Source organism: Pseudomassariella vexata (assembly GCF_002105095.1).
Source record: "Pseudomassariella vexata strain CBS 129021 chromosome Unknown BCR38scaffold_12, whole genome shotgun sequence".
NCBI lineage: Eukaryota > Fungi > Ascomycota > Sordariomycetes > Amphisphaeriales > Pseudomassariaceae > Pseudomassariella > Pseudomassariella vexata.
This window is the reverse complement of record NW_024467967.1, coordinates 1202355-1223965: the sequence shown is the minus strand read 5'-3', so window position 1 is coordinate 1223965 and position 21611 is coordinate 1202355. Positions and strand designations below refer to the sequence as shown.

Here is a 21611-nt window from a genome sequence, read left to right as displayed (position 1 = left end):
CGAAGTTGAAACATGAAACACGAGCTTGTCAACGGCATGGCATCCCGGGGCTTATCATCATACTTTAACGCTAATCTAGATATGGTAACGCGCCTAGGGTACCTGGCAGGGATCGCCGGAGTGGCACCGACCATGGTTGCCTTCTAGAATCTTGACCGACCAACCTACCATCTGCACACCCTGGAACCATTCAACTTGCAACCCTTGGACGCCTATTCTAGCAGACGACCAGGATGTCGAAGACAGTGGAGATTCAGTCGCCTGAGCAGTTCAGCGAGCTGCTCAGCAGCTCACGCATCGTTGTCGCTGACTGTGAGTACCTGCCTCTTCTGACAACATTTACCCCGCCATTACGATGTCGCGACGCGCAGGAAGTCGAGGGCCGTGTATAGTCGCTGGAGAATGCAATTCAGTAATCCATGGGGCGATGGCTGCTGTTGACGCCGCTTCCACGTGTGCCGGCTGGCGCTCTTGATCAGTATTGCGATGAAGAACCATGCCAACCTCCAGAAATGACGCTTTTGCCGCTATCGAGCTGACAAATTCTTGACAGTCTATGCGAACTGGTGCGGACCTTGCAAGCAGATTGCACCCTTCTACGAGCAACTATCTGCATCCCTTTCCCGTCCGAAGATTGCGACGTTTGTCAAGGTCAACACCGAAGGAGACAAGGCGAAGGACGTCGCACAAGCTTATGCCGTGACCACCCTTCCCACCTTCATTGTTTTCCGAGATGGCAATGTTGTCGAGAAGGTCAAGAGCGCCGATCCCAACAAGCTGAAATCTGTCGTCGAGAAGCTCAGCAACGAAATCGAGAATGCTGGGGACCCTAGCAACAGTGGTGGAAGCAGTGGTGGCATGACGTGGCTTGGCGCAGGCCTGCCTCGAGGATACGCTGATATATCTGACATCGTCGATATTCGAGGAACTGAGTTGCTGAATGCTGCTACCGAGTTCTCAGTGCGCACTCTCTTCAAGAAACCCAAGCCTGTATCCTTGGACAAGAGCAGCAGCACTGAGGAAAAGGATTGGGTGGAAAGCGACACGGACGAGCAACTTATGCTGTTCATACCATTCAACTCGGCCATCAAGCTACATACGATCCAGGTGCGTCCACTGCTCTCGAGCTTACGCTACAGGAAAGGTGGCGGTAAATGACTAACAGCAAGTTCTAGATCACATCACTACCCCCCAAGGCCCAAGAAGACGAAGACGAGGATGACATCCCAATGAGACCCTCGACCATCAAGCTCTTCACTAACCGCCCGCACAACCTGGGCTTTGACGAAGCTGAGGATATCCAGCCTACTCAGGAAATTGAGATTGGCGAGGACGATTGGAACGAGAACGGCACGGCCAGCATCCCCCTACGATTCGTTCGCTTCCAGAACATTACTAGCCTTGTGCTATTTGTGGTGGATGGCGATGGCGACAGTGAGACAGTACGATTGGACCGATTACGATTGATAGGAGAGTCTGGTGAGAAGCGAGAGATGGGCAAGCTTGAGAAGATTGGAGATGAGCCCGGCGAGTAGAAAATATCGGCTGAGAAACCTCTTTGATATCCTAGGCACCGCCGGGTTGTGGTGTTGGGAATGGCCTAACAGTAAATTCTGTGGGCATGCTTGATATACCATTTGCACTCAAGTCCAGCCATACGACAGCAGACTACTTGTCACATGAGCAGTACGTACGGTACGAAGCCAAGTCATGCGTGTTAATAAGTGTGGCAAGCCAAGTGTCAGACGTCAGGTTCATCTTACATTGCCTGCCGCATGCCGACCAACGGGGCTTGTCCACGACTTGGGTTTGATACCTCAACGTCAGCAGTGGCTTAAGCTTGGTGAACATTGGATGCTCTTCACGTCATTTTTTGCCCAATTGCTTCTGCGAGCTGCACCTCAAAAGCCCCGGAACCGAGTTATCAGGAGTAATCTTCTAATCTGCTATTCCGACAGGCCGAAACGTACCCTCGTTACGAGAAGCGAAACCGTCCGTCTCGGCAACCTAATGTATGACTAACAAGGCTGATGCGGTGCAACGCCCGCTACGGATAACCCCATATTGAGGACAGACTTCTGACCTCGTGGCCTTCCTAACGGAAGTATGTCCGGCACTTTGCGCAGCGATTCCCGGCAATCAAAGCCATAAGCGATGAATCGACGAAAGAGCGTAAGTGCTGGCCTGCAATTTTGATTACTCTGTGGCAATGACTGACGCTACGAGAAATTAATCCGTTGAAATTCCAGTGAAGGAAAGGGATTCGAGCAACAGGGGAAACTGTTCTTGTCATGCCGCCGCACGAAGGAGAAAAGGAAGAAAACAAGAATCGCCAAATTATCTTCGCCAAGTTTTGTAGTTCGTGGCTGGGCAGATCCACTTAGTGGACAGTGACCGCCTGCTTAATTTGGACTGAAGCCCTGGCCCAGGACCTTAGCTCCAGGGCCGCCTTAGCTCGCCAACTGATAAACTCCCCTGGGACCAAGCCGCCCCGCCGAACTCGAACTCGGGGCTCCTGACAAGCACAGCCCGATACCCATAATGATGAAATCTTTGACTGGGATTCAAACGTGCTAACCTTTGTTCCATTGTTTCGAGCCCAACGGAATCTTGTGAAGCCGGCGACGATGAGGGGAATCGGGGGTTGTCGCAGTATTCGTACCCGTCTTCGCTTGCTCACGGATGCTGGCAATGCCAATATACCACTCGGATCCTAGCTGGTCAGGAAAAAGTCCTGTTGCCATTTCTTGCCATATTGCATCTGCAGCTGTCAAGGCCGGGAGGGGTCAAGGGTCAAGGAGCCTTCTGGGGTTGCCAACTCACATACATGCATTGCCATCAATTTCCTAAGCTTATTTTCGACGTTTGAATATCCTGTACGCTCTCACTCATGCTATGGAGCTTCTACGCTGCGTCACTGCAACGTCGCGCAACATGAAAACGGTAACTGCACGAAGACCGAACGAACGAACGACGGACATCGTGTGAGCCGTCAGACGCCGCCGCCTTGCAGGAACAACGCAATGATTAAACGATGTCAGCTGCTGTGCCGTCGCTAGTCCGGACTGGCCTTGTGTGATAGCTGCACGTGGGCCGGAACCGACAGCCAACCCCGGCACCAGCAACAAGCATCAGCATCATGGCAGTAAACGACTATGAACGTTGGTGTGGAGGGGAGTTCATGCGCAGCCATAGGTTCCACTTATAGCTCAACCCCGTATGCCGCAGCCTTTAACTATCGGCCGGGGGTCGCACCTAAGATTTGTTTCGTCTTGGGGCCTCTGCGACCCATGACACTGGAGACTTATCACACAACTCGTCCGCCATGCCCATGTCCGCCATGCCCATCCGACAGCTTTCCTTCTCGAGGTGTCGACTAGTCGGTATGTCAGCGCTCCGATGGGAACTCTTGGTGCAACGGCGGCTCACCCTATGCCCACAAACGGAAGGTTGCTCGTAGGTTTTAGTCTTCTTCTTGTTGCTCTATTGCGCGGCCACTTTGAGAGTCCCACGCTCGACAGCCATTCGGCTCTTTTAGGCCCCCAGTACCCCCAACCTTAGCACATACACCTGATGTATTCAATAAAGTCAAGTGGCTTGAAACCCGCATACTTTCCCTTGAAGGGATTCTTTGGGCCCTTTATTATATCTAGGGGTCACTCACATTTACCCTTGTGTCTAAATTTCGCTTACCGGTTTGCATCTATGCTTTTCAATGCGTTTGCCTGGTCGTCAGTGCGACCCGTCGGATTGAAACAGAACCTCCTGCGCGGCTCCAAACGCACTTAGTTAAGTACTGCTTAGTTATCCGGTTGATTTTCTAACTCGTCACTGGTCGAATCCACATCGACTTGGATTAGATTGTCTATTGTTCAATTTTTATCGAGCAAGTCAAAGCACCCCCGTTTCTGGTGATCGAGTGCAGGGAGGAACGAACCTTGAAGCAACGCCGAACCTTGGAAACGACCTTGCCGAACTCCGGAACCCACACGGGGCTCTTTCACACGGAGCTCTTTTCTCTGGCTACAAAGTACATAAACCCTCGAGACAACCTCATTGCAGATCTCATTTGCGGTGTATGCACGCTACGATTGGCAGGTTCCAAGGTGCTGCTTTTGTTTATTTTTATTTCGCACTCGAAAACATCAGGTATGATTGAGTCCCTGCAGGGGGGCTTCCCTCAATTCTCCAGGTTGCCGTTGGAGTTACGAGACCAGATCTGGGGATATGCACTTCCGGAACCACGAGTCTACGAAGTGATCGACTCACCATCCTCTTCTACCCCTCAGTCCACACCTGCAAGTCGCCTCATGTTCGCCGACGTTCGCAATGAGCCACCTCCAGCCATCGCCCGGGTGTGCCACGATGCCCGGCAGGCAGTGCTGCGCCGCTACAAGCCTCTCGTCTTTTCTGGAACTGTTAAACATATCGACCTGTCGCGCGACATAATCCTTCTGGACTCGTACTTGCAGGTCAAGAGGTTGTTGAAGGTCATCCGCCTCCTCAGTCAGATCGAGGTCTTACGTAAGAGCATATACAGGCTTGCTCTAGGGACTTCGTGGGGTCTTTACACTGGGCTGCATCTACGCATGTTTCACAAAACGGTGCAAACGAAACGAAATATGACGAAATTTCTGGAGCATTTGTCCAAGTTCCGGCGGCTGAAGACCCTCATTCTAGTCGTCTACCAACGATCGGCCTTCAACCTGAAGCTCAGATGGCCTTCTGAACACCAAAGCTTGTCCTGGCGGCATTACGACCTTTGGCAACCATACCACTACAACTTTAATGTCAATTTCAACTTCGACAACTACTTTTTGCGTCGTCCACATCAAAGTATGCTTGTCAAATACGAGTCGGAAGTCGTCGACAAAACAAACATAACATGCCCGCAAGTCGCCCCTCGCCAGCCCAAACAACAGCCGCAAGACCCTCAACCTTGCGGTCATCAAGTCCACGAATTAAAGGATACGTTCGAGCGATGGATGCTGAAGCTGGAAAAGGAGGGGTGCATTGGGGAATATCAGCCGCCCGCGCTTGAGACGGCCACGTTGACCTGGATCTACGCTGGTGTCAGTAATGCGAGCTTTTACTGAGGCCAGGAGGGGGCTTGCAGCGACGGACTGGGTGCACAAAGAACGTGCGAATCATGAACATTACGGCCTGATAGAAATCAGTTGCTAGCTGCAAGGCGAAGTGGAGAAGGAGGCGAAACAGCCAAAACTCCTATAATACAACTGTTGTATATTACGATGTAATTTTCCAATAAAATATATCAAATATTTGACCAATTTCGTCTGACGCCACTGCCGAACGCCACCGCCGATACCGTGAGGTTAGCTATCGTGTGCAATTTTATGGCTGGGTCGCGTAAGACAATTGCCAGTACGAGCACCTTGAGTTCCGTTGGCGTATAGCAACCACTTGTAACTACTCAGATATAAATTTACGAATCAGTGGCTATGATGCTCCTAACGCACCTAGCATGTCCCACAACGCGGGATCATCTCGGCAAGTCTTTCTCTTCATTCCTAGTTGCAATCGAATGCTAGTCCAACCAGGCACATTACATAGCTTCTTTCCTGACTTAATAAAGCCTGGCTGACCAAGAAACTTTCCACTCAGCCTCTGAATTGATGTCAGTGAATACCGCTACCAATGCAGTTTTAATATCGGGGTCTTTAGAGAGCCACACTGTTGAGGCACACGGAGAGATAGAAGTGTGGTGTATTTAGGTAAGCTAGGCTAGTGCTGGTGGGCTGAACCAAGTAGTAGTGGTGGATACGCACGGACTACCTCTGACACAAACTGCTGCAAGAGAGAGAACCAACTGGAGTCAGTTTAAATTCAAGGGCTCAACTCAAGTTCTTTCCGATTACGCAGTGTTATTCATGCAGGCAAGCACTAACTTGTTGGAGCTGGCAATGGCAGTTTTCCTTTAACGAAACTGCAGAAGATGGTTAGTATGCTCACTCTTGAATTGGATAACGTTGTCTTGTGGATATATCAGGGTTCAGAGGATGGATCCTCCCGAGTCAAGTCGTCCCTTTCTTACACCTTCACATGTTTCTTGAATAAAACATGTCAAAACTCTCATATTTTGGCAGATAGAAGGCAGGTTCGGGAAGAATCTGCCCTCTCAGATTACGTTGTGCTCACGTTGGGGTCTCTCAAATCTGTCTGGTGTTTCCAACAACACGCGTGAACATACCAACCATAATACCTCGTCCCCAAGACAATAACCATAGGGATGGAAACATAGCCTTCGTTCATACAATTTAATCAGGTCATAGATAAGTCCATATAATAACCCTGCTTCTTCGATCATGTTCGAGTCACATTGTGCATTTGGACAAGTATTTTTCGAGGTGTTGCTGGCCCAAATGACTTCACCCACCTTACAACAAAACCTACCGGGACAATAAAACACTTCCGCAGCAATACCTCAGGTGTTACCACGACAGCCTGGAATTTCACCTCTGGTAACACGAGAATAATCATCCATCTTGAAAAGGAACTGGTCCTGACTATGGATTAAATACCAAGCATTGCGAGAATATAATCACTAGAACAATGCGTTTGAGAGGATTGTTCTCTTGAAATAACTGTTAATCCCATGGAAATTTGGTATAGAGTTTCTATTTACATACGCTGGGCCATCATGTCTTATCGCGCATCTTGCCTGGCCCTTCATTCTCCACTCACGGCGGTGACAAGCTTTTCAAACTTGTTCAAAGTTACTACCCGCATATTCAAGCTGTCCCATGTCAACGAACCCCCCTTTTCAGTCTACAGAAAGGTGCCACCCACCCTATTGAGCGTACATTATACTGGAGTCACAAGCACCCTAACAACACTTTGTAAAGACTGCCGGTTGACTATTAAACAACCTCCGAGCCACACACCCCGAACTGATCTTGGACTTTGTCCACAAAAAGACCAAAAACTGCGACGCAGCTACACATAAGGGTATCGGAACAACTGGAGGCAGAGCCACGACCAGTACGGGGATCTCTGCAACTCTCAGCCTAGGAAACACATCCTCTACACACTGGGCATTCTCAAATCTTCGACTAAAGCAATCTATTCCATTGCTACTCTAGTCACAATTTAAGTTTGCTAAGTTGCAACGCAACCTCTTCCTCACCTCTATCTCGCCCTGCGACAGTTGATCCGAATAGTCCATTTCAGATTCAACAACTTTCCTGCCTTGAAATTGCGACATACTTGCTTATTTTACTATAAGTTAAAATGCCGGACTAGATTGACAGCCCAGTGCTACTTGACCCATTAGGCACAGACATCAGAAGTGATCGATTACTAGCAACTCGCCTACTGCCTACATCACGCATTAACACCTCCACTTGCTTCCTCATTCACTCGGTAAGTTGATTCAAATCTCACATAGTAATCACTCAACTCCCACATTTTAGCATCTGCCGACGCAGGTCAGTTTGACGGCCGCGAAGCCTACAAGGCCAAGACCAAGGTGATATCTAAGGCTAAGAGAGCAAAGGCTAAACAAAATAACAAAGGAACATCATCGCTATATACGATGGTTTCACTTTAACACAGTATATTTATATGACTGCTAACCTATCATCTGTGCCGAACCACAAACAAGAGTGCTTCGCTTCAGAATTCACCAACTCTGGCCATACGAACGGACTAACGACTTCTTGCAATTCACCATTTTATCACGAATGGACAAGATGGATATGAGTGCTTCAGATGAACTGAAGGCCGTCGCCAATAAGGATCTCTACAAAGTCTCTCCTCAAAAGGGCCGAACTCCGCTCCCGACTCATGAGCTAGTCACTGAAGGATTTGGGCACACTTTCTCAGACGAAGTCGCGTCTATGGACTCCTCATCTGAAGCTTGCTCGTCTCACGATAAGGCAAAACAGCTTCATATCCAGATGAAGAAGGAGAATCTTCGAGCGGAGAGTGCTGCATATCTTAGGTTCTACAAGCCGAATTGTGAGTTCTCTATGCATATAGTCCTCTGGTATGTTACTTACATCGTACAGTTCCAGATGTCAAACAGTCTACCACATTACTTCCCCTCGCAACTACCCATGGACATCACAACCCGGCAGATGATATTGTGATGGGTAGCACTAATGATTCCAACATTAGCAACCCCTTTCTTAGCCTCAGTCTTCACCAGGGTAACTTTTATATCATCTCAAAATTGAGGAACAATGACTTCGACGTGGCCCCCAATGATACATTGGAAAATGTTAAAATTGGAAAGGCATATCACCACGATGAAGCTTGTGACACTAAACTCATTCTCCGAACCAGAGAGAAGGTCAGTGCCATGACTGACGACATGGCACTAGAGCCTCGAGATGCAGGGAATGCAGACAACGTTGAAATAGGGGAAGCCCAGGTCATTAGTGGCTCACTGGACAGGAACGTGGTGACAAACTACAACGGCGTCAACGATTCTTTGGACACGAGCAGAAATTTTGGCGGTATCAAAGCTCAAGCTGTTCTTGCCGCATCTGAAAAGACCACTCCTAATGCCGAAGGAACTCATGGAGGTTTAGTGCAGATCTCCACGATCAGCAAACCCAACGAAAATGGCTCTTCCAAGTCCACAATTCCCATTCAGGGCATTGCTGCCTTGTCGAAAAAGAACGTGGTCAATCCAAAGAAGTTGGATTTCTCTTGTGTGAGCGAAACCGAACGTGTGTCAGTCGATGTCGCTGACAAGTCGCAAGTCGCCAACCTGGTAAGTCAAGCTGATTATATCTTTATTTTGCCCCAAAAACGCTCTCTTCTAATAAGTTAAAAACTAGGATGCAAAGGAACAGGTCAAAACAGATGACAAGAGAAGTCTGCCAACGGAGCTCTGGGCCAAAATCTACGAGTTCTCCCTCGATGACCGCAAGAATTGCGCAGTATTTGAGTTCACATACTCCAATGAAGAATTGCAGCTTTGCAATAAGCCTGAGGTTCCCATCGCTGCTCATATCTGCTCATTGGGCAGGTCAGAGGTCCTGAGGCTGGGCTTCCGGCAGCTTTCGATTCCCACCTTCTTCAACCCTAAGACCGACATTCTCTACTTTAAAGAACCCGCTGTTCTGCAGACAGAGATCACAGAGGCAGGTGCTCTTAAGCCATTCGGTGCTACACAGAAGGTTGCCGTTGGCTGGCGTTGTTTCCGTGACGAGTTTGCCATAATCGACACTCTGGCGCTGTTTCCGTGACGAGTTTGCCATAATCGACACTCTGGCGCTGCTCTACACCCACTTCCGTCTTGTCAAACAGATCATTATTACGGTGCCCGCCCGCCCCGTAGCTCTCCTTCAGCCTCAGGTGCGTACTGAAAATACCGAGAAACTATTCACCGTTGACGAGTTGCTCACTAAAGATCAACTGCTTCGATTCAATGACGTTAAGGTGCACTGGAGCTATATCGCCCGCGAGATCCACCAGATCATGAAGAACGACCTCTTCTGGTCAGATGTCAACCGAGAATACAAGAGGAACAACCTCCGGCGTCTCGAAAGGAATCCCAGTCTTCCTTCAATAATTATTGCTGGAGATGAAGGGATTCATTACAAGACCAAGAAGCGCTTCTCCAAATACCTCCGGGAAGGCCAACGACACCACCAGTGGCATTATCCTGGTGATACCGTTATTGAAGAGCTTCGAGAGCCGACTTGGAAGCATCTTAACAACAGCGAGTGGTCTTTTCAAGAGAACTGGGGTGATGACCCAGGTGAAGCCCTGGGTGACTATCTCTAATGCACCCCATGGCAACATCACGATCGAGTCTGGACTGCGGTCTGTCACAGAAAGTTCTCATTTCCACCAAGAACTTTCTATTTCCTAACAGAGGACTAGTGGCACACAGTCCACTGGCGGAGCCCTAGTTACTCCGTAACAATGTACACTAGTTAGATAGGTAACATTCTACCGTTACACCTGACGGAGGTTAACTTAGCTCAATTAACATCACAATCCTCCATGATTTCCTTATATCTTAAGAGATCTTGTTTCTTTTTCATCATTCATCGCCTTTGTTTGCTCATCCGAAGTCACTTTCTTTTAAATTTTTTTCTTATCACGACATCATGACATATCATATCATCCGTTGCTTTGTCCGGGCCAAGAAGATAATCAGCAACAAATGATTCGCAGGTGAAAGAGAAGCCGTATTCGGCTTCCAGAAGGAAAGCACTTGCCTTTGTCGCACTGGGAAAATTTTTAGATTCCACAGCGTCATGAACAAGCTGCAGGACGAGTGGCACACTTTTGGGTGTGAACGAGCCTAACCGACTTCCACTCGTGTTTGCGCAAAAGTGACCTGGCTAAATCAACTGAGTAAACATAGCTTCATACTATCAGAGCATATAGCTTATAAATCGTGATGGCTCTGGCTATCAGGAGATGTCTGGTGCTAAGGCAGCATTCGACACGCAATTTATCGGTAAAACAGCTCTTTTTCCCACAAGATCTGCAAACTTCACCCTTCTTACGTCCTCAAAAGCTCTTAAGAGAAATTTGGAGTAGCTTCGACATATGACCCCATGGGCTTAGTTGAATATACACCTGGTTTCTTTACATTGAGATCTTCATTATTAACCGTGGTGATTTCATTGGTCACTTATGTGCAAAGGTCTGTTGGGTCTTCCTCGTATATCTGGACACGCATATATGGAGGCAGGTAAGAGCTACATCCGTATTGCTATTGTTCACAGACATGGAGACAACAGATGTGATTCCAGATACTGACCGAAGCAGGACCTTACCATCTTCTTAGCACCAAAACATTCGCCCCAGCCTCAGTACTTATTCACGTCTAAGTTAACGCATATTTCGTCCGAACCTAAGCAATTTTCATCAGAACTTCGGCTTCGTCTAAGCTTGAGCATAATCTGCTGTCTAAAGTCCAGACCCCGTTTGTGCCGAGCTGCTTCCGTCTGAACTTCAGCAGTAGTTATTCTACAACGCTTGTAATCTTTTCAACACTTACAATAGTAAACCCAGATACCACTTTTGACAGGAAGGACATCAGGGTGCAGAACCTACAACGACAAGACATATTTGTCTTTTGCAGGAGGTCCTTTCAACAAGGACAAGGGATCTAGCAGAATAGATTTGGAGGATTTGGTATCACATGGGGCAGAGTTAGAGGCCGTCTAGCATCATTTGCTTCTTCATTTGCCTTCGCAATAGATAGAAATCAAAAAGGTAAAAATATATAAAGATGTGAACCCAGTTTCTGGAACAAAACGTGACTTGTGGTGTTGCATGCTCATAAGGCTGGCGCATTGTTGACAGCATACTCAAGTGTACCATATACTTCTTTATCGATATTATCATTAGAAGGGCCAAATTCCATCCTTGGCTTCGGAGGAGGTGGTTATGTAATCGATTTCCTGCTTCCTTGTTTTGGAACGCTTTCAGGTTGCTTTCGGAGATTCTCTGTACTGGTGTTTGAAACAGATTGACCCATATGAGGAGTGCTGTGAACCTGTTTGCAAAACTTAGAAGTCTTCAAAGGTGTAGATAGATGTCTGCCACTTCGGTGAAGGGCACTGGAAGAAGGTGCATGGTTTATGCTGGCAGGAAAACAGGCTAACCAAAAACTTTTCTCATTGAGGACGATAACAATAGGCTCGTTGAGGATATAAACTCTCCGTGCTTTGATATTTTGAGGCCCAACCCGATATTAGATGCGATGAGCTTACCGAGTTAGCAACTCCTGGCGATCCTGGTATTGAAATTAACGAACTTGGTGCTTATAAATTGCTAGATATGATGAAGTTGCGTGGTATGGATAGATAAATGGCTAAGGGCCTTAATTTATTGGATGCTAGCAATTGAAGCAGTACAAAGCCTAAACCATCAGTGACATTTATATTGCGAGGGAACGTTTGTTTCAGTATTTGTGGACGTAGAAGTGGACCGAAATTACTTGTCTCCGAGACCTTAATAGCCTAGGGGTTATAGGGGCGGAGATCCCTGCTTTTCCATGTATAGTAGCCCTTCAATCTAAAGTATGTCATATCCACAGATAGTTCAATAGTAAATACTCCATTATATCCATAACTCTATATGATAATCATTAAGCCAGAATACTTGGTCCAGAGCCATCATTATCATCCCAAGTAATACAGCACTGCCAAGCGAACCCTTCGTTGAAACTCTCATTTGTTACACTTTTTACATAGGGATTGTGGTATTGGAGTTCGGTCTCAAGTAGCATACGACTTGGCATACAACGTTTCTCATTTCAACCCTGCAGGTGGGAAGGTACGGCCAAGTACAGGACTACAAAACCCCGCCTCAAACAAGAAGCGCTGATTAAAAACCTATCCAGGATGCTATTTGGTTTCACCCAGAACCCCCCAAGATCAAGCCATCGGCTGCGCCAACTGCGGCGGCGTCTGGGTATTCGGATCGATCTTCTCCACAATCGCCGCCGTCCCATACGCACAACACTGCGCAAACCCAGCCATATCACCCGCATCAAACCGCATACAAATAACTGCATTCCCGCCTCTGGACTGAGTCTCAGCAACGACCCGGCTGATGGCGTCATTGCGCGCAGAGTAGAGCTAGAGTTATGTGAGCGATGAGTCTTGCCTCTCTGCTCCTCTTTTTAAAACCCGCAAATGGAGAAAGGATCAAGGAAGAAAGACGTACCATACTGGTAAACCACTTCAACTCGCCACCCACGACACTCTTCGCTACCATACCGAAACTGGCAGCCCAGTTCCTCGAGCGGACGGTGATGCCGTAGACGGCGCCAAGGACGCGGACGACTCTGTACCCGGGAATGTCGAACATGGTTGTCGTGATGACGCCATTGGTTTCGGTGAAGCAGTGCAGGTCTGAGATCGAAGGGGGGATATCGGCCACTTCAGCGGCGGGCTTGTCATCTTTGGAGGGGCGGGAGGAGGAGTTAGAGAACATTACGAATAGAGGGGAGGGGGTTTGCGGCAACAGTTCAAGAGTCAAGACACAAGGGAAAGTAAATCTACCAGTTTGAAGCTGGTGGGCAAATCAATACTTATTATAGCGTTTCCAAAATGCTCCTCATCCAATAAAGACATCTTAATACGCAGGCGGGGTGAGTTGATCGCGACACTGTGATAGGTCAGTTCCACAAGTGGCTTGTCCTAAAAGTGCAATACTATGTACTGCCGTATTTCATAATCTTGGTTGTAGCACGGCGCTGACTTTCAGGGGCTCGGGGGCTGTACATATAGAAAGTAAGTTAGAGTTGGAGGCGATGTAGCCTTGCTGGAACGGACCGCCGAGCAACTTCAATTGGATCATCCTTGCCGAGAGTTCGGCTGCGAGACATGAGCACCTGCGCTGTATTATTGCGTCATTCTCAATTTTGAGGCGTTGGCCTTGGGTCACCGCTTACTCGGCCACGAAGCTTGCAATGTGATCTGTGGCACAAGGGCAGCGTACCCGTTGAGGCGGCGCGTGGCTTCAGATCGAGACATCACGGGTTCACGAAGCATATTGAACGAACTTCCATGGTTACAACCTAGCCCCAGTTGCTTATGTTGAGCATAAAGCGGGCTTCAAATAACTGCATTAAATGCTGTACTAGCACTCAAGCAGAGTCCAGCTGTTTTCCAGCTACACCTCACAAAGCCGGCGCATTCGGATCTTCCATGCACTGATCCACACGCATAAGTTGCTTCCCCGTCGCCTTAGCCAACTGAATAAACTCCTTCAAATATCCGACCGTCGAGGGGTACAAGTAATGCATCACGACCAAATTCCCGCCCTTTGCAATATCCCGCTTAAAAGCATCAAGCTGCTTCTCAGGCGTATCGCTCGTCGCCCAAAGCCAATCCTCGACATCCACACTCCAGTTCACGATATATGGCGAATTCGACCCGGTGGTAACCGCCAAGCGCTGTCTCATCCTCGCACCCTCGTTCCCGAAAGGCGGGCGGAAGTACGGCGTATGCAGACCATTAAATGCGCGCTCCACAGCCGCGATGTCGTTATTGTACTCCCAGTCGATAGCCTCGTAGTCGGGGAGGCCCTCCATCTTAGGGTGAGTGTACGAATGGAGCGCGATTTGATGGCCCTGGGACGACATCTCGTTGTAGACATTGGTAAGGTTGGTGCTCTTGTCGTCGAGGGGCGCGCCGACGGTGAAGAAGGTCACTTGGATGTCCTCGTCTTTGATCACCTTCATGACCTCCTGCGCGTACCTCGGGTCGCCATCGTCGATGGCGAAGGCGAATGAGTTGGGGCGCTTGCAGCCGAAGACAAGGTTGCCCGTGGGCAGCTTGTTGGGGATCTTGAAGGTTGTCGGGATGGAGGGGACGATTTCGATCTTGGAAAGGACGACCGATTCGGTGGTGTAGAAGCCCTTTAGTGCGATGCCGACTACTCGGGTTCGGTTGATGTTGAAGTGGGACATGGGAATGTAGATATCGGATGCGGAGGCGTAGCGGGAAGCCTCGATGGAATCCCATGTTTCGGGGTAGGGAGCCACGGACTCGTCGCACTTCGCATTGTGTTGCTGGAGGGCAACGGTGAACTTGCTGCTCCCGCTGTAAGCAATGTGGAGATACGATCCATCAAAGCTCCTCATGTCTCGGCAGGATCCGGAAACCTGCGTGTAGAAGGCATAGTCGGCATCGCTGGACTTGATGGTAACTTTCTTGGTGCCCCAAGTGAGCGACATGCCACCGTCACCACCGTGCCAGAAGCCCAGAGCATTGGCTCCTGATGAAGCAAACTGGTCAATGACGAGAGCCGAAGCAGTGCCTTTGGGAGCTGGGACAGTGGAGGATGGGCCAACGGGTGCAGTCGACGCCGGTACCTTGTACTCAGACACGGTGTTTCCACAGTAGAATGCCATAGGACCGAGTTGCACAGCTCTGGAGAAGCCGGAGAAGAAGACGGTCTGGACCTTGGTCAGATCGAGACCCTGGTACTTGGAAAACGGAATGTTGTACAACTTCCAAGTACCATCGAATGTCCAGCCAAGGTCGGTGGTTGACTGGGATGGAAATGCAGTTTCTTCAGCATCTCCACATTTGGCCGGAGAGCTGAGCTGAATGCTGAACGTGGTGCCCTTGGCAGCCTTGATGCGCAAGGAGATGCCGCCATAGACGTTCTGAGCATTTACGCACGTGGTCTTGCTGTAAAAGTACGAGCTTGTGTCTTTGGGCGTTAATGTGACCGAGTTATCGTTGGCCACCACAATGGAAGCCATTGTACCGTCATCACTGGTTGGCTGGATCATTGCGTTGTAATACAAGAATGTCAGGCGAGACTGGGACTCCCAATCGTCAATGAGGAGGTTCTTGCACCCAGCGGTCGAGGTCGGGCCAGGAGCAGTTGTCGACTTGAGGGTAGATGCAATCGCAGATGTCGAAGATGCCTTGGTCGTCGAAGAAGCTCGCGTTGATTGCCCCGTTGAAGGGCCTGTCGAAGTCTGAGACCCGCGGGCACACACAAACTGGATATCTCCCAGCTGCCACTTCACACTCCTAGTGGAGAAACTGGACCAGACGAACGAGGTAATGGCGCCGATGTTTGCCCCAGAAAAGGAGCTGAGAGGAACGGTTATGGTCTGCTTTGCGCCTGTGATGCCATTGACCTCGGCCCATGCACCGGTGTTTGTGGTGGCGGAGCAGGATGACTTTGTCTGCATTTCGAGGGATAGTGATGCCCCAGCTGTTCCCTGGATCGAGAAGGAGATAGCATTGTAGCCATTGCTGGAGGCGTTCACACAGGGGAAACTCTCGAAGATGTACGAGTCGACACTGGCGCTGGGGATGAAGGACAGCACGCCGCTCGCTGCGGAGATGGAGCTCATGGTATTATCATCTGTATCAATGTCAGTTTTGGCCTCGCATTGTTGGCTCCAGGTTCGAACAAATACCACTCGTCCTGCCACCCAGACTGTTTGTAGCACTTGGCCACTTGGAGAAATTATCAATTACTAGATTAGAGCTGCAGGTAGCAGCACTTGCACTCTGCACGCCGAGGGTGGCGGCAAGAACGCCTTTGACGAGGTTAATCATCATGACGCTGGGGGGAAGAAGCGATGGACTAGACTTGGAAACGAGTGAAAAGGATGCAGCGAATGAAGCATCAGACAAATCCCTAATGAGACGGGATTATGAGTTGGATTGTGGACAACCTCAAAACCGGTCTGAAATTAGCAGATATGGAGCATAATAAGTACGTCTGTAAGCAGAGGAGAAGAGAGGAAATGCACCATGTCTTAGGACCAATTCCACCAAAGTGCAATACGAGTTCTAGGCAATGCCGCGCCGCTATGTTCCACCAGTTTGGGATCCTCGATCCGGCCGGCTTGGGGATGAAGGCCAAGGCCACCATTGATTGTCAGAAGTTGTCATCCGGGTGGCATCATGCTGATAATATGGGACGACAGCTCACAAACGAGGTTGCCGGGAAGCTGAGAGCAAGGCACGGCCTGGGCGCATCGAACAGACAATAAAATGACGGGGCTCGTCCGCATCCTTTAATATACACTAGACGCAACTGCATAGGGCAGTCATGGGGATAGGTCGAAGCGTTCAGGGAACGGCTCAGTGGCCAACCCGGACTTGTGTGCGATTTTCATCGCCAAGCAGACGGACAGATGGCCCTCGTCCCGAGACAGGGGAGGTCAGGCTTGGCGGGATGGGATACGGGGTCTGACCATGCTGCTGACCGGGTCAGGCCTAATATATGTTCGCGATAAGTTCCTGCGGGTGGCCGAAATAAAAATGTATATACGTAAAAGAGAAAGAAGCAGGTGCATGGGTATCAGCTGTTGATGATCTGATTTGACTTTATTGATCGAATTTGCTTGTTTACGAAAGGAACCAACCCCGCGGAAAGCCAGCGTCAACTCCACAGCTGGCAATGCGTAGGCTTGATGAGTTGGCAGTTCTGACAGTTCAAGCTGGATGGGAAGGTGAACAGCTAATGCAAACGTCATTTCGTTAGACTTCGTCTGATGCTCATTAGTAACACCGAATTCTTGGTACACACATCGAAGGCGTCGCTATTTTCACGGAGCAAAATCGAAAACCCCTGGATCCGATGAAGTCCGGAAGGGGAAAGGGGAAGGACGTCAGAATCTTGGCACTCGACGTTGAAAGCTAGTTAGGAACGAGTTAGGTTAGAAGTTTGTTCTGTCTTAATTCTCTCTAATAGAATAGACTCTGTCCTCTCCAGTCCGGGCAGTTCCCCCAGATCAAAACGAGATCGATCTCAGAGTCAGCCACCGCTGTGGCGGCTCTTGTGGCTATACACATGACTGACAATGCCCGGGCCTCCGGCCTGCACCGCCACAACAACCGGTTGACGAGTGCCACTCAAGCGTCTGAGATAAGGATAATGCCAGCCAGCAAGTTCAGCGGGCAGTTGATACTGATAACCGACCGTTTGCCAAGGTATACTGTAACGTCCGATCTGTCCGATCTGTCCAGAGTCAACTAACCATACAACTACCTTATTAAGCAAACCCCAGATTGTTCTTGAAGTGTCCCGGCGACTACAGAATATTCCAAGAACTTGAGCATAATGATTTGAAGCCCTCGAAGGTCATTCGTAGGAAACTCGGATTAGAACGACCATGGGTACGGCCAACCAACTTCAATGCGACGCCGTGAACATATAAAGCTAACCTGGCAGCACAGCAACGCCACCACGGCCTTCGCGCGACTCGTTGTCCTCTGTCTCCACGACAAGCCTCGTCTTCGAGAGGTTAAGCGAACGAGAGAAGCTGGACAGCAGCAAAAACATATCCGATTTCGACGACGAAGACCCCCTTAAAGATGGCGACGACGAACGCGACGCCTTCCTGGCCGCGGCTGCGGAGGGTGGAAATGCGGTCGTCCCGATAGATCGGAAGATGAGACGAATACTCCTTATCGTGGCTGGGGCACTTATCGCGGCCTGGGTCGTCGGCCTCTTCACGTACTTGTCGTCCCAGTCGTACCAACACTCGTCCGAGAAAGAACACGACCCGATGGCTACTACCTCCCGGGGATCGGGTAAGAAGGTTACTCTGGACCAGGTCCAGTCGGGATTCTGGTACGCACAAAGTCATAGCATCAGTTGGATCGAAGGGGCAAACGGAGAAGATGGTCTGTTGCTCGAGCAGGGTGCGCTCGGCAAAGACTACCTGGTGGTTGAAGATGTACGAAGCTTGGACTCTGAGCACGTCCAGGCTGGTGGCAAGATATTCAGCAGTCAAACATTAATGCAGAATGCCTGGTTCAGTTATGGAAGCCAGCAAATGGCCCCGGATAAGGTGTGGCCGAGCCCGGATTTGAAGAAGGTGCTCATTGCGACGGAAACCCAGAGTAACTGGAGGCACTCCTTCACCGGCGTGTATTGGATATTCGACGTCGACACTCAAACCGTCGAGCCTTTGGATCCCGAAAACGCAAAGCGCAGGGTGCAGCTGGCGCAATGGAGCCCGCAGAGCAATGCTATTGCCTACGCTAGTGCCAACAACTTATACGTGCGCCGACTTGGGGGCAACAATGTGGTTCAAATAACCAAAGACGGCGGTCCCGAGTACTTCTATGGTATCCCAGACTGGATCTACGAAGAGGAGGTGTTCTCGGGCAACAGTGCGATGTGGTGGTCTGAGAATGGCGATTACCTTACCTTCTTGCGGACCAACGAGACACTCGTGCCCGAATATCCCATTCAGTATTTCATCGAGCGACCGAGCGGCACGCAACCTGCCGAGGGCGAGGATGCTTATCCCGAAGTCCGCCAGATCAAGTACCCCAAAGCAGGATCGCCCAACCCTTTTGTGGATCTTCTCTTCTACGATCTGTCGAGGGGTGACATGTTCTCTGTCGAGATCGAAGGCGGGTTTGCCCCTGAAGACTTGTTGATAACCGAAGTTGTCTGGGCCGGTACCAAGGTGTTGATCAAGGAGACCAACCGAGTCAGTGACATCATGCGGGTCGTGCTGGTAGACGTGGTCGCACGCAGTGGCCAAACAGTCAGAACTGTGGATGTTGGAAAAATTGATGGCGGGTGGTTCGAGATTACGCACAATACTCGATACATCCCCGCTGATCCAGCCAATGGTCGACCGCAAGATGGGTACATTGATGCCGTCATTCACGGAAACAGCGACCATCTTGCCTATTTCAGTCCTCTGGACGCAGCAGACCCCATCGTGCTGACTTCGGGGGACTGGGAGGTTGATGACGGACCGTCTGCTGTAGATCTGAAGAAAAATCTGGTCTATTTCCGTGGTACCAAGGAGTCCTCGATCCAACATCACGTGTACAGTGTCAAGCTCGACGGGTCTGGGATGAAATCCATCACAGACACCGCTATCGAAGGGTATTACGACGTCTCGTTCTCCAGCAATGCTGGGTACGCCTTGCTTTCATACAAGGGCCCCAGGGTTCCGTGGCAGAAAGTCATCAGCACACCCAGCAACCCCGAATCGTACGATCACATCGTCGAGGACAATAAAGAGCTTGCATCAAAGGCCAGCAGGCACGAACTTCCTCTTCTCGAGTACGGCACCATAAACGTGGACGGCTTCGATCTCAACTACCTCGAGCGCCGCCCGCCTCATTTCGACCCAAAGAAAAAGTATCCTGTCCTTTTCCAGCAGTACTCGGGTCCGGGCTCGCAGACCGTCACCAAGAAGTTTCAGGTTGATTTCCAGTCCTACGTTGCTTCCAGTCTGGGCTACGTTGTCGTAACTGTGGATGGTCGCGGAACCGGCTTCATCGGCCGCAAAGCACGTGTATGTGTGCGCAAGGATCTCGGTCACTGGGAAGCCCATGATCAGATCGCAGCCGGCAAGATGTGGGCCGCAAAGAAATACGTCGACGCCACCCGCATCGCCATTTGGGGTTGGTCCTATGGCGGATTCCAGACACTCAAGACGCTTGAGCAAGATGCCGGGCAGACGTTCAAGTACGGGATGGCAGTCGCCCCCGTCACGGACTGGCGATTCTACGACAGCATCTATACGGAGCGGTACATGCTGACGCCGCAGGACAACGACGATGGGTACGACAACAGCGCCATCAACAACGTCACGGCGCTGGCGAGCAACGTGCGGTTCTTGGTCATGCACGGGATTGCGGATGATAATGTGCATATGCAGAATACGCTTACGCTGCTTGACAAGCTAGACTTGGAGGGGATTGAGAATTATGATTTACACATGTTTCCCGACAGTGATCATTCGATTCACTTCCACAATGCTAACCGGATTGTTTATGACAGTTTGTGCCCCGCTCCCTTTTTCTCTGCAAGAGATATGCTAACTAGAGATGGTAGAACTGAACAACTGGCTCATCAACGCATTTAACGGCGAATGGTTGAAGATTAGCAACGCAAAGCCTAAAGAACACGCGCGCAAGCGGGACCTAAAGGAAACCAGGAAGAGATCAGGCATATTCGCTACGTATAAAAATACGTTGCCGTTGTCCATACTGTCTGGTCTGAGGGCGGGTGCATAGCCAGGCGTTCGGAATGGCACAAGGATACTGACTTGGACATTAGGACCTACTTAGGAAATGACATTAATCGAAAGAATTACTTGACAGACTCAGGCCTGCGCTTCCAATGTATGCCGACGCTGAGATGTGTCATCGAGTGTTCGAGAAGTGGTATACAGCATGTCCGTCCAATATTGTCACCATTCATTACAACGAGTGGATTAGCCTGCAAGAGGTAGATTAGCCAACAATATCTGCCGAGCCCAAGATGGGGGGGGGAATCAGGTCCCGACGAGATCAATCCCGCACTTTGCTGAACACCGCTTACCCGAGAGCACTTGATTGGTGCCTCGAAGCGGAAGTTGCCAGCTTCACGGGTGCTAAACGTCGATCCTCAACACCCTGACCACAGCAGCACAGCACATGCACAAGCTCGGCGCTCACACCCTCGTCGGATTCAACATCATATGAACCGGTGAATGATATCAGATCCTAAATGTTTTGATGAGGATGCCAGTACGAGAAATTGTTTCACTGCACGGAACTGCAGTTGCAGTGCAACGAGAATTGGCAAAGCGGGGATTTAAATGAGGGGGACGAGCAATACGAACCACAGGTTACAGTTGGCCAGGGGTAGAAATTTGTGGCGCAGCAAGGTTCATAAGGCTTGAAAGTATTTCTAACCCTGACCAACTTTTGCTAAGGATAGCTTAACCATATTAGGCATAGGCTAGAGTATCAAAGCAAAACTCATATACGGAGTAAATGCAACGCATATATAGCGATATAGGAGCACATACATAGGGCCAAAGTGTCTGATATGCATATATAACGTATATGTGTTAGAAGAGGCTTAAAAAATAAAGATTTGATAAAAGCAATGAACTAGAATATGTCGAAGAGGCGCTGGGCATAGATAGACCATATGTTACATATATGTGATGCATATGCATGATATGCATAAAATATGTACAGCATCTGCTCTCTAGCGCTGTCACGCTTATAGTCAGTTTCGTCCGCTACAAGGAATATAAATATTAGTACAAAGTAATAAGGTTCGTCTATAGTAGGCATCTAATTAAAGTGCCGGTCTACACTAATCAAGCGATTTCGGAAATTTCGGAAACCTATATATGTCTTGCATATGTACCTATTTCT

At 49.5% G+C, this 21611-nt stretch overlaps 6 protein-coding genes across 6 annotated transcripts; 4 read left to right on the top strand and 2 right to left on the bottom strand.

Annotated features, from left to right (window-relative positions):
* Nucleotides 1-233: 233 nt before the first annotated feature.
* BCR38DRAFT_350016 (thioredoxin-like protein-like protein 1) lies at nt 234-1535 on the top strand (the record flags this gene model as incomplete). Its single annotated transcript, XM_040856533.1, has 3 exons — nt 234-312; nt 554-1107; nt 1176-1535. 3 exons carry the CDS (start codon nt 234-236, stop codon nt 1533-1535), a joined length of 993 nt encoding a protein of 330 aa, XP_040712681.1.
* A 2616-nt stretch (nt 1536-4151) lies between these two features.
* On the top strand, nt 4152-5096 carry BCR38DRAFT_412426 (uncharacterized protein; the record flags this gene model as incomplete). Its single annotated transcript, XM_040858692.1, has 1 exon — nt 4152-5096. One exon carries the CDS (start codon nt 4152-4154, stop codon nt 5094-5096), a length of 945 nt encoding a protein of 314 aa, XP_040712680.1.
* A 2616-nt stretch (nt 5097-7712) lies between these two features.
* Nucleotides 7713-9759, top strand: BCR38DRAFT_488427 (uncharacterized protein; the record flags this gene model as incomplete). The annotated part of the gene is made up of 4 exons (XM_040864270.1): nt 7713-7980; nt 8031-8740; nt 8808-9155; nt 9223-9759. 4 exons carry the CDS (start codon nt 7713-7715, stop codon nt 9757-9759), a joined length of 1863 nt encoding a protein of 620 aa, XP_040712679.1.
* Nucleotides 9760-12374: 2615 nt separating this feature from the next.
* BCR38DRAFT_350187 (uncharacterized protein) lies at nt 12375-12936 on the bottom strand (the record flags this gene model as incomplete). Its single annotated transcript, XM_040856549.1, has 2 exons — nt 12375-12578; nt 12667-12936. 2 exons carry the CDS (start codon nt 12934-12936, stop codon nt 12375-12377), a joined length of 474 nt encoding a protein of 157 aa, XP_040712678.1.
* Nucleotides 12937-13491: 555 nt separating this feature from the next.
* BCR38DRAFT_56574 (glycosyl hydrolase) lies at nt 13492-15976 on the bottom strand. Its single transcript, XM_040865478.1, has one exon. The coding sequence runs from the start codon at nt 15821-15823 to the stop codon at nt 13625-13627; it is 2199 nt and encodes a 732-aa protein (XP_040712677.1). The 5' UTR covers nt 15824-15976; the 3' UTR covers nt 13492-13624.
* A 1620-nt stretch (nt 15977-17596) lies between these two features.
* Nucleotides 17597-20474, top strand: BCR38DRAFT_412422 (dipeptidyl peptidase IV N-terminal region-domain-containing protein; the record flags this gene model as incomplete). Its single annotated transcript, XM_040858691.1, has 3 exons — nt 17597-17600; nt 17661-20237; nt 20293-20474. 3 exons carry the CDS (start codon nt 17597-17599, stop codon nt 20472-20474), a joined length of 2763 nt encoding a protein of 920 aa, XP_040712676.1.
* Nucleotides 20475-21611: the final 1137 nt, after the last annotated feature.